Source organism: Mustela nigripes, chromosome 12, assembly GCF_022355385.1.
Source record: "Mustela nigripes isolate SB6536 chromosome 12, MUSNIG.SB6536, whole genome shotgun sequence".
NCBI classification, from domain to species: domain Eukaryota; kingdom Metazoa; phylum Chordata; class Mammalia; order Carnivora; family Mustelidae; genus Mustela; species Mustela nigripes.
The window spans coordinates 136400885-136413941 of NC_081568.1; the positions used below are offsets into that span (position 1 = coordinate 136400885).

General features: G+C 35.2%; 1 protein-coding gene across 5 annotated transcripts in view; it reads right to left on the reverse strand.

Moving 5' to 3' along the window:
- The window catches only part of CSNK1G3 (casein kinase 1 gamma 3), a 115219-nt gene that overhangs the window by 41250 nt on the left and 60912 nt on the right, over window positions 1-13057 (reverse strand). For all 5 annotated transcript variants that reach the window (XM_059418422.1, XM_059418418.1, XM_059418420.1 and 2 more), the window contains exons 5-6: window positions 5473-5621; window positions 3612-3846 (exon numbers count right to left, since the gene is read on the reverse strand). In XM_059418422.1, coding sequence (XP_059274405.1) covers window positions 3612-3846; window positions 5473-5621 — 384 coding nt within the window. The remainder of the gene's footprint in view (window positions 1-3611; window positions 3847-5472; window positions 5622-13057) is intronic.

Consider the following 13057-nt stretch of genomic DNA (forward strand, 5'->3'; position numbering starts at 1 on the left):
AAAACATCGGGCCATAAGGAAGTTGTGACTTCATATCTCACAATAAAATGGTGGTGAACCTTTGTTAGTTGTTATGCAATAGCCTGTTAACAACTACCATGAAATGAAAATCTCTCACAGACACTGTTCGCATAAATACAGGTGTGCCTGATTTTAACAGAAGACACAATCCGGAAAGTTGTGTATCTATGAAATCTTATTTTAAATCTGTCACCAAAGTTTGCTTTCGAAAGGCACTCCCCCAGAAAACACTGCCTGAATGCAACTAATTTTAGATATTTGAAACTTACTTTTCTTAAAGTAAGGCAGATTTATATTTTTCAGGGATTTTAGACAGCTGAAGAGAAATAATACCACAGCTCTTCTATTAAGAGCCTGTCAGGGAACACACTTTCAGTAAGCAAGTGCTATTAGTTCCAATGAGAGGAAGAAGCAGGGAATGCCATAGAGAGCAGGTAAGTCTCCAAAGAATGGTCAGAGAAGAAGAAGCTATGACCAGGAGTTGAAGCCTGGGTCACATTACTGCTAAGGTCTTGAAGAAAAAGTGACTGTATACCACAAGGTACATTTAAGCAGGGATGATGGGTAAGTGCTGATTGGTTTATGTTTCTATTTTTCCTTGTGAGTGAGATGTCAGGGATGGAAACTAAAGAAATAAAGAAAATAAAGTCTGACTTTCTCTGATACGAAAACTGACCACGGTTTGAGACTTCAGAATAAACTACTACAAACATAACCTAGAACTGATTTTTTTTTAGAAAGGCAAAGAGGTAACCCAATGGGAAAGAATATGGTATCATAAAAAGAACCTCAACCCCTAATTCACACCATATGAAATTAACTGTAGACTGTAGAAGAAAACATAAAATGTCTTCATCTCCTGGGGACAAAGATTCCTCAGGATTCAAAAAGTAATGATCATGAAACAAAAAAACTGATAACTGATTTCACAAATATTTACAACTTTTGCTAACTACTAACATCACTAAGAAAATAAGTAGGTAAGCGGCAGACTGGAAGAATCTATTCACAGGACATATACCTGGGAAAGAATTTATATCCAGAATATATAAAGAATTCCTATAAATCAACAATTAAATGACACACAGATCACAAAAGAAGATACACAAATGGTCAATAAGCACAAGAAGCAGAGCTCAGAATCATTAGTCATGAAGAAACAGACTACCACCACATATCCACTACAACAGCTAGAATGAAAAAGAAGGACAACTCCAAATATCGTCAAGACTGAAACAAACTGAACTCTCATTTGTTACTGGTGGAAACAGGAAATGGTATGAATGCCTTGGGGTACCGATGGGCAGTTTTTTATAAAGTTAAACGATACCTACCGTAGAACCCAATAGCAATTCCAATTTCAAGTATTTACCCAAAGAACTCAAAACATACACCCACTGAAAGATTTTCAAAAATTCCTTATAGTAAAACACTGTTAATAATCAAAATGTTCATCAACATCAGAATAAATAAACCATTTGTGTGGTATATTTGTGCAATGGAATACTACTGAGCCTCAAAAAGAAACCTCTAAAAAAAAGTTACTGATACTTGAAAAACAAACATTAATCTCATAGTAAGCAAAAGAAGCCAGATGATCCCATTTATATGAAGTAACAGAACCAGCAAAACTAATCTATAGTGACAGAAATCACAACAGTGGCTTCTTTTGGAGAAAGTGGGGGACAGAACACAAATGAAGTATAAGGAATTATAATAATGTAAATCCTGACAGGGCTGTGGGCTACCCACATGTGTACATATGTCAAAAATCACACATGATATACTCAAATGTTGTTAACTTTACTCAATGTACTTTTTATTTTAAAAAATGAACTTTTCAATAAAATAAGAATTACAAATACTGTCAATTCTAGTAAGCTTGCTTTACATACTGCTATTAGTTACCAATTCTGAAACAACATTCTGAGGATCCTAGGCTTCTAACTATGAGTAAAATAGAGTAGCGGTAGCCATAGTTCTCATTATTGGCAAAGGAAGACATATAGAGAGAAAAGACAAGGGAATTACACATATGGAAATGGAGGTACTACTTTGTGGTCTCAGAATGAAATTTAAAAGTATCATAATCAACTCAGGATTCTTAGTAGATAGGTATTAATACATGTATGTGTGGACATGTGTTTCACATACACATATGCATTTCGTAGTTCCACTGCAGAAGGGGCCTAGAAGCAATAACACACCAGTAGCAATGAGTATACCCAGTACCCAGATCTTGCTTTCTGTATAACATTATCCAATAAAAGAACCCAGGGAAACTTGAAGAAACGTCTGTTTCTGGGTTAGAGCAGAGAAACTATAAGATGAATCTGGAACAAGTTGTAGCTCCAGAAAGTAAAGTTCTCAAAGAATCATGAGGATAAGCCAAAGGACAGAGCAGCCAGCTGAACTGGGCAACCAATGGCCAAATCTGGAACAACATGACAGTAGTGAACTATACTACTTTCAGTAAGAATCCATGAGTCCTTACTTACTTTATTCAATAAATGGGAAAAAGAGAAAAAGCTTCTGCTTACATTAGATTATCAATAAATACATAAGGACTGATGAATTAGAAAATCATCCATGGATGGTAACTAAATCTAGTGGGTAAAATTTGATGAGAAGCAACATACTTGTATTTACATAATCTCACAAATTCATTTACAAAATACTTCTGAATGGCAAAGGGAAAATAGGAAAGTTGTTAAGTATAGCTGAGCAGAGACTACACTAAGCAAGGGATGAAAACTACATGCAACCAACTAACATCACACACCACCTGACATGATACACTGACAACACATCACTTCTGATTTTGTGCTACAGAGGCACACTCAAATATAATCATGAAGAAACTATGAGACAGACTCAAATTGAAGACATTCTATAAAATATCCTATAGATACTCCACAAAAATATGAAGGTCATGAACCAAAAAGAAAGGTGAAGAAGCGTTCCAGATAAAGAGACTAGGGAGATGTGACAAATCAATGAAATACATGTTCCTGGAATGAATCCTTGGTGGGGTGGGGGGAGGGGGAGAAGCTGTAAGAAACTATGTGAGGTTGATATTATTTTATAAGGAACCGTCTTTAAAAAGTTAAATAATTTGTTTCAAGTCATACAATTTCTATACTGTAAACAGAACCACTAAGGTATGTACTCTCAGCATTCAATGTATTGGGCAGGATACCATCTCCTTGGCTGGCTGTATAGAAAGCCAAAGTCTCAATCAAAAATCTTCACACATACATTAAATGCAGTTAAAATTAAGAATTCTCTCATATTCTTTAATAAAAATAATCTTACGCATCTGCCTAACTGTATCAAAGTTGAACATTTCAAGTTGTCATATTAAAAAAAGAGTGAATGTAAGGATCTGTCATTCATTTACTTTAGAGCAACTTACTTTAAAAGAATTTTATTAAATATAAATCAAAGTAAACTCTAGCCAGATGTGATAAAGAAATTACAATAGAAGCAACTGTAATTCCCCCAAAATTGAACCATAATAACAAATAAAAACTCACACTCTTAGGATAGTTACTAATTCAAATTTCTGTACTTATGAAAGGTACACATACCTTTTCCTAAATGTGTGTTTATGCTCATATATCTAGCTGTTCCTGTAAGGCTCTTGTGTTCTCTGTATGGTATGTGTTTCTTTGTCTCTGGATCAATATATTCCTTTGCCAAACCAAAATCTATAATATGAATAACTTGCTGGGTTTTGTTTCCTGGTCGTCCTATTAAGAAGTTCTCAGGCTTTACATCTCTGTATATCAAGTTCTTTGAGTGGACATATTCCATGCGAGAGATCTTGATTCACACACACAAAAAAAAAAGAAGAGAAAAGGAAGAAAGAAAGTTTTATTTCATGCTGTCACTAGCATAAAAAAGCATGATAGAGACAAGACAAAATTCTCACAATGAAAACAACATAAAGAAGAGACCTATCAGAAAATAAAAATAATCTTATGCATCTGCCTAACTGTATCAAAGTTGAACATTTCAAGTTGTCTTATTAAAAAAAAAGTGAATGTAGGGATATCTGTTTCAACCCTTTAAAAGTAATATAATATCGGTCTATAGTTTCTCAAAAATATATCCAATTAGGACCAAAAGTCTTTGCTTTCACTGTATTGGTCAGTTACAAATATAAGTATTTGAATTTCATGAATTCCTTTCATACTGGTGAGCCAGATTCAGTCAGCACTTACAGATGATCCCACCTCAGATAATCAAAAGCGTTACTAATACCAAGTCTTGAACTGAGACTTGCAAAAACACATACTCATAAAGTTGCCATTTGTTCTTCCTTATCAATTCAATCATCGAGCAACTGTTACAGTTATATTAAAGAAACTGAGATCTAAACCATTAAATAAAAATAACACAGTACCCTTTAGGATATCTTTCTTTTTCACAATGTATTTATGTCTTTCCTTAGGTATTAAACATTTTAAAAGATCCTGAAACCAGAAAATGTTGTAAGATCACTTTAATGATAATACAGCACGTTTTCCCCAATTCTTTTACACATTTTCGAATAAAGTTCATTGTACAAAATGTCACAATGTAGGACATTACAAACGAAAACAAAATTGCTTCATTTAGCAGTAATAATAGTTGACCACACAATGTAAACATACAGTCACTTAGGCCATTTTCATTCGTTAACAAATTCTGGAACCTAATATACAGTATTTCTATGACCCACACATTTCGGTAATGATATACGTTGATCATTTTCCAGGTGATAAGACCTTTTTTTAATATGTACTTTTTAATAGCTACCTATTATTTTACATCTATTAATAATTTACTGAACTAATCCTGTAATTTCTCTACATTTGGGTTGTTTCCCTCATTATGACAAACATCCTTACACAAAAAGCTTAAGGATATGTGAACAGTTCCACCAGCTATATTTGTAGAAGTGGAATTAATGAGTCAATGGAGAAAAACAACTCGCAGATTTTGCAACATACTACTGGCAGAGATTTCAAAACTGCCTTAAATCATCCTCTGAGTGGTTTCCCCTCAGGTTCCCTGAAATTTAAATATTTTATAAGACTCCCTCACTGTTTCTTCTTTTCCTGGGCCATTAGAAATTATTACTACTAACATTATAAATCCACATTTCTGCGAGTTCCCTTTTCTATGCATTCATCTTCCTTATGAAAATAGGCCTAGAAACAAACGAGAACATTCTGACTTAAAGCAGTAAGGTATTAATTCTTTCACCCGAATAAAATACAGTTGGCTCAGTTACTTTAAGTTCTATGCATCCTAAAAAGACAGTGTGCTAAAAAGTAGAAACTTCATTAGCTCAAATGTTCTGTAAAAATAACGTCCCAAAGCCTGAAACTTGCAATACAAATGTGTGACCAAAAGAACCATATAAACCGTTCAAATAGCTTCAGAACCTCCTGCTTGACTTACCAGCTGGATGGCGATCATGAGAACGGTCTTAAGAGAAAACGTCCTGTCACATAAATCAAACAAATCTTCCAAACTAGGTCCCAGCAGTTCGAGCACCATGGCGTTGTATTTACCACAAGGGCCAAAATAGTAAACTTGAGGTATACCATCTGGGAGAAAGAAAAATGATTTTAATCACTTCCTCATCTTAAATGTCAAACTTCTCTTCCTAGGAAATTAATAAACAATTTAAGAAATATTTTTGTATTTTTAAGAAGTGCAGTGGTATTTGTGCTTTTTGTCTACATATAATGAACTTTTTCTGAGCCAACCTTCTCCCTCCCTGTATCTTCTTGCATGTTCCACAGGCAGCCTGGTCACACCTGTCCTGAACGACATCACAGACAGTGCTTCCGTGTTGGTCTCCAACACCGCACCAGAGACGGGGTGGGGGGGTGTCTTTTAGCCTCATATTTCCATGGCCTAGAAAAACACTTGCTGCACAGGAAAGATTCTTTTTTTTTTTTTTTTTTTTTAAAGCAAGTAGTCACTGCTCTCTTAAGTAAGTCTGAGGGAAGCATAATGCTAGCATCACCCTCCCAGATTCCCATCCTCTGGTATACACACAGAGTACACTTCCCTCCCTGTGAGTGCAGGTAAAACCTCCGATATCACTCTTGGGGTAGGTTATGTTATGTGACAAAAGTGATGCCATCAAGGCCCCATCAGAGGGCCTGATCTAATCAGATAAGTCCTTTAAAAAAGAAGGTCTAAAGGCCAAAGATATTCAAAGCATCAGAGAAGCTCTCCTGTTGGTTTTTAAGATGCAAACTGTCCTGCCATAGAAGGCGCCACGTGACCTGGAATGGTGGGCAGGCTCTAGGAACTGAATCCCATAGCCACAAGGAACTGAACTCAGGAAATAATCAATGAGCTTGGAAAAGGACTCTGAGCCTCAGGCCAGACTCTTGTCCAGGCTTACACCTTGATTTCACCCTGGCAAAACCCTCAACAGAGGACCCAGTTCAGCTATCCCCCGAGTCCTGGCCCAAGGAAAATGAGAGATAAGGGTCTCTTGCTCTATGCCACTAAATACTAAGTAATTTATTATATGATAATGTAAAACAATACAAACTCCAAATATGAAGTCTAAATGCAGAGAAATCATCTGCATTTGATTTTTTTGAACTAAGAGTTCCACAATAAATGAACATATCATCAGTGATCAATTTATCTTAAAATACATTTATTTATTCATTTGTACAAAGCAAACTTCTTCCATCTTCAATGTCTCACTTTTACTCACAAGTGATTTTTTTTCTGCTTACTAGTTTGATTCTAGTAATTTCAGAAGGGAAAAGACTCTCTCAAGATATAACTTCCTTATTCTTTTTTAAACTGTCCTATTATTTTTTAAATACATTTCAGTTTGCTTCTCCATAACATTAGTAGTTTGGATAAGACCAGTTTTTCTCAAATGTGAATGAGTGAGCCAGCAGGCCATCTGGGGACAGGAAGACAAGATAATAAATCATGGCGGGGGTGGGGGAAGGGGGATAAGTTCAAACTGCATACATGACACCCCTTCCCAGAAAGATTCCTGACCAACCCCTCCATGTGTGTATGTCAGAACACCCCACCACACACACACACACTTAACTCTTCTCATCATCACAGAGTATCACTATTTTAGTGTCAGCCACTCCTATCAGAGCCTGTCTTGCATTCATGTGTCAGATCTACCCCTCACATGTGTAAAAGCAGAAAAAAAAAAGTTCAGAAATAGTGAATGAGAATCTCACTAGAGTTTATTCTTTAATACTGCTTTTATTATGCTATTAAGAGCCTGGAGATGCAATTAAGACATTAAAACTTCTCAGCTACTAAGTTTTTAAAATTATTTCCACAATGCCTTTTGTCCCCCCACTCTATCCCTGAAAGTTAATTTTCATGTTGTTAATCAAGCAATCTCTAATAACTCACTTCTACTCTGTAGCTTATTGCTTCTGATCTGTAGGACGAAAGCAAACCAGATCAATCAAGCTTGTTAGAACTATATATGAAAGGTAAAAACAAACAGGTTCTGAGGTTCTTCCATGAAAGGACTGTCAAAAGGCTTTCTGACTTCCTTCTGAGTCACCATCTGTATTCCTAATAATTAAAGTTGTTGTGAAATGACCTCTCAATAAGGTAGCAATATACTTTGGTTGATTAAATGACTGACTTAGGGACGCCTGGGTGGCTCAGTCAGTTAAGAGTCTGCCTTCACCTCAGGTCATGATCCCTAAGTCCTGGGGTGGAGTCCCCATCCGGCTCCCTGCTCAGCAGAAAGTCTGCTTCTCCCTCTGTCCCTCCCTCTGCTGTGCACATGAGAGTACACTGTCTGACAAATAAATAAATAAAATCTTTTTTAAAAAGTAATAAATGACTGATTTATTCAAATGTTTTCAAAGGTTTCCAAAAACAGAAAATCATTTCAGAAATCTCGTCTTAAGTAATTCAATGAATGCTTACAGAACATCCACTATATCCTTATGCACATGGTGGAACACTATGGATTAGGGAGGACAAGACCCCATGATCAAGGATAATTTAACCCAGGAATGCAACTTTAGGTTAACATCCAAATATCCACCAATGCAACTTACCACAGTAACAGAATTAATATGAAAAACCATCACATCATCTTAATAGATACTAAAAAAGCATGTGACATTAACTCTCAGCAAATCTGGAATTGAAGGTGACTCCTTCAACCTGGTAAAGGGCCTCTATGAGAAACTCATAACTAACATCATACTTAATGGTGGAAGAATGAATGTTTTCCATTTATGGCTGTGATCAGAACTGGGAGGTCCACTTTTACCTCTTTTATTCAACAGTGCAATGAAGCAAAAGAAAAAAATAAATAAAAGACATTCTCAAAAAATGAACAAAGACAATCTGTTACTTAAGAAAAAGTGAAATAATTTACTTGTTCCTATTTGTTACCAATAATAAAATTCAAGCTTTCACATGAAAATCAGATTTTGGCTAAATTCTATCTGCCAGGATGACCTTTGAAAGTTCCCAATACTAAAAAGAAGAAAAACAGAATACCTTTTCTGATGAAACTGTGGTGACATTAACTATTATGACTTAATTTTAGGTAATACATATGACAATAATTGAAAATCTAATTCAGTAAATCAGTATTTTCCAAGTGACCAATGTATGTGTTTATAAAACCATGCAAAGGTAAATGATCTAAAGTACAGTGAATTTTAATGTTAAAGAGAATAGGAAAAGGTTTTTCCATGTGGCTTCTAACTCTATACTGCAACTTGAAGAAACTACCACTGGTCAAGTTTTAGTGTAGTGCCAAAAGGATGTTTATAATTTAAAAGTTAATTAATTAGCCTAGACTAACAAGGCTGTGAGTTAAAATCTTGTTAGAGAAATATGAACTGGGACATTCTGGGCGGGGTGTGGGGGGACAACTGCCCTAACCTTTCCAAAATAAACAAAAACATGCATACAACTATACTGAAGCTATGTTGTTGGGAACAGTGAAACAAAGAAAAAGGAAGAAAGAAAAGAAAATTAAAGAAAAAGAAACCAAATGGGAACCACCTAAACATTCATCAACTCCAGACTAATTAAACCAACTCTGTCATACCCACACTGTGGAACTTAAAATAGCCAATTTATCTATGGAGATAAATTGTGAAGGACAAACTTCTGCTTTTTACTTCTATAAGTCTGAAGTGATCAATTTTGTCATTTACAACAACCATACATTACTTTTAAAATAAAATGTTTCTGGGGCACCTGGGTGGCTCAGCGGGTTAAGCCGCTGCCTTCGGCTCGGGTCATGATCTCAGGGTCCTGGGATCGAGCCCCGAATCGGGCTCTCTGCTCAGCAGGGAGCCTGCTTCCTCCTCTCTCTCTCTCTGCCTGCCTCTCTGCCTACTTGTGATCTCTCTCTGTCAAATAGATAAATAAAATCTTTTAAAAAAATAAATAAATAAAATAAAATAAAATGTTTCTAATGAGTCATTAAACACAAATACGAAAGGAGACTGGAAGAAAAAACCAAAAAGCTAACAGATTCCTGGAAGTGTAGGTAATTTCTATTCCCATTTTTATACTTCTTAAACTTTTCCAAATTGCTATGAACAACCCCATGCTATTTTTACAATTAGGAATAAAATACTCATTTTTAAAAGATTCTTCTGGGACCCAAAAGAATATCTTGAACTGGAAAATGATTTAGACTCCATTTATTTAATCCATGTATTAATTCCCTGAGCAAGTATTTCTTAAACATTCTCCCAAATACTGAAGATTATGCAAGGGTACCTCTACTCTTATTAACTCTTAGCTTCATTCCGGAGCTTCTAAAACAAAGCTAAGTATATCATTCTGACTCTGTGGCCTTATAATGTGTGTGGCTTCCCCAGCTCTCCCAGCATACCCCACTAACACAAGGTACAGGCCTTATTCAAAGGTTCTGATTTACTCTGCCTTATTTTGAGCTCTTCTAAAGCTGCACTTCAAAAATTTCTACTCCAGTTCTACCATCCAAGCTGCCAAGTTCAATTTTTACCCAACTTTCAAATCTCCTCTTATCAAACAATCTCTATTAAGCATGACATGATTTTTTTTATTATTAACACACAATTTCCCATAGATGAGGAAAGGCACGCGTAAGTAAATCTGCTTTGCTCTATTTCATACAAGCCAACTCGTTGCCAGGAGAAATACCATGAATCTAACATGCACAGTCAATCAAGCTATTTACATAATATACCTTTGAGCATAATAACACCATGAGAAAAATCAGCAAAGAGATAAGAACTTTGTTTTCTCAAAAACTCCCTTAAATGGCTTCAAAGTGTCTCAAAATTACATAGCTCTACTTTACTCATGATGGCTAAATTCCATTAACAGCATTACATTTTATTGAGTAAATTTAACACGTAATCTAAATTTGAACGAAAATACTTCAGCTCTATCATGCAACATAATTTTACCTTAAAATATGACTCAGCAAAAATTTCTGAGGGGGAAAAAAAGAAAAAATAACTCTAAATGACTCTTCAAGATACATACTGTTCTATGAATCAATGAGTGTACAAACTTCTTAGGTAAGTATTAAGAATGTATCTCAATACCAATTTCATGTCACTGAAGCAAAAAATCAAGAGTTATAATTTTTCCTAAAAAATCAAGAACGTAAAGCAAACACTGTAAAGGTCAAACTAGAATTTCATTTCCCAGGACAAGTTTGGGCAGTTTTCTGAGCAAACAAAATTAAGTTGTTAGGCGTCAGGAAACGTTGCAACCAACGAACAGGAGCTGGGGAGTACCCCAAGCAGCAACAAAACAAAACCACCCCAGCCAGTATGAATATGAGAGGCAAGACCACCCGGTAGAGGATTTATGGAAGGAGAGATGAAGGTAAAGAAGGTGAGAGAGAAGAGAAAGGCAGAAAGAAGGCTTAGAAGGAAGAGTAATGAGGTGTTACATCATTATCCATGCCTCTTGATCACAGTACCTGGCTACTTAATTGCAGGAATGCAAATGAACTAAGAGGCAGGAGCAAGCTTTGTACTTGGTCTCACAACCAGTGAAGTTTCAACTGTAAACTCACACTGCACCCAGTTTGACTTGTTCTAAAATTCTTTGTGAGACTACTATAAAGAGCCATCCATGCGAATTTATGGAAGTTAGCTCTGATCACTTCCAGTATCACTGATTCTCAGGGCTGCTTATTAGCACCCCTCATCTTCAAGACAAGTGTATCTATTCCCAACAAAAGCTGAAGAGTGGGCAAAAATACAAAATTCATATATTATTTGAAAATACAATCTCACCCTTAGTCTCCTAAAATTGATTTTAAAAGAGTACATCTGCTCTGCTCTGTTTCACATGAGCCAGGAGAATTACCGTGAACCTAACATGCACATTCAATCAAGCTATTTACATAACATACCTTTGAGTATTAATAATGCCATAGAAAGATCAGCACAGGGACAAAACCTGTTTCAGTTTTCTCAAAAACCCCCTTACTTTAATGGCTTCAAAGTGTCTTCATTTCCTATTTCAGCCTTCTATTTAAGTGATAAAACATTCATTAATTTAAGTCACAGAACAGTATCAGGTCTAACAAACACTTTTAAAGACTGCTTAGTACTTTATGCCAGGTGTGGAAGTACTTCAGTTGGGCGACAATTAAACATTATCCTTAAAAGAAATAATATCATGATGTTTCTTTCCATTTTTCAGGTCTGGTATTGTTCCTATGGGAAGGATTAGAACAAAACCATTAACTTTCTGATTAGGAAATTTGAACTCTACAGATATGCTTAAGAAAACTTAAAATCTGACTAGAAATACTATACAGAATTATCACGCAGGGTATGTTGTTTTCCAAGGAAGTTTTACTTTAAGGTGCTCTTAACCTTTACCATAAATGCTTTCACTCTCAGCTCAGCAGTTCTCAACAGGTGCTCTGGAGATACACAGTTGGGGGGTAGGGGTGGCCCATGAGATCCTTTCAGGAGGTCAATGACATCAAAATTATTTTTGTAAAAACACTAAGATGCCATTTGCCTTTTTCACTCTCCTCTCACAAGCGAAAAGTCGAATTTTTCAGAGGTTACATGACATGTGATATGGCAATGGACTCAACGAAGAAGAAGAAAGGGAGAATATAGGTGTTTTTTAGTAAGCCACACATTAAAAAACTGTGCAAATTTGTAAAATAAGGATACTTTTCTCAGATATTTTTGATTTGGAAAATATGGTAAGTTGTAATTGTAAAATGTCAGTGATATTTAAAAATGAATTAATACAGCAACATATTTATATTTCTGTTTTGAGTTCTCATAAGGTAAAATATCAATAGCTACTAACTCACAACAAAAGGTCTCTGGGATCTTCAGAAAGTTTGAAGAGTTAAAAAGGATCCGGATACCCAAAAGTTTGAGAAATGCTGACCCAGCTGTACAGCAAGCTCTAATGTGAACAAGCAAGTGCACTGAGTTCCAGACTTAGCCAACAGTGGTTCCATTACATTCCAGCCCACACAGTTAGTAATAAAATTCTACCATACCCCCAAATGAAATAAAGCCACCTCATTGTAAAAAGAAAAAATGAAAAACAAAAAACAGTCCTTTCTGTGATAATTCTATTTACACCTTGAGATTATTCTAAACTTCAGAGAACATTAAAAAAATAACAACACCTACAAATAAGTATTGTTCATTATACTGAATATTGAATATTACATGAATAAAGAATATTGTATGAATATCAAATAAAATTATATTCATTATGTAATGTTCTATTATTCATTATTTAGTTATTATTCTCTGGGCCTAATTAATTAAGGAAAAAAATAAATCCTCTGTATCATTTTTATCCTCAACCTTCTAGTTTGCAAATGTTTTTCTCACAATGGGATACTTGATATTTAAATCAAAAATTAAAACAAAGTATGAAATCATACTGTTTTTAATAGCCTTAAACTTTTTACTATTACATAGAGAAATTTTAAAATGATGCTGCATTTTAGAAAATTAAATCCATAACCATTTAGTCCTATTCTATTCAAAGGTAT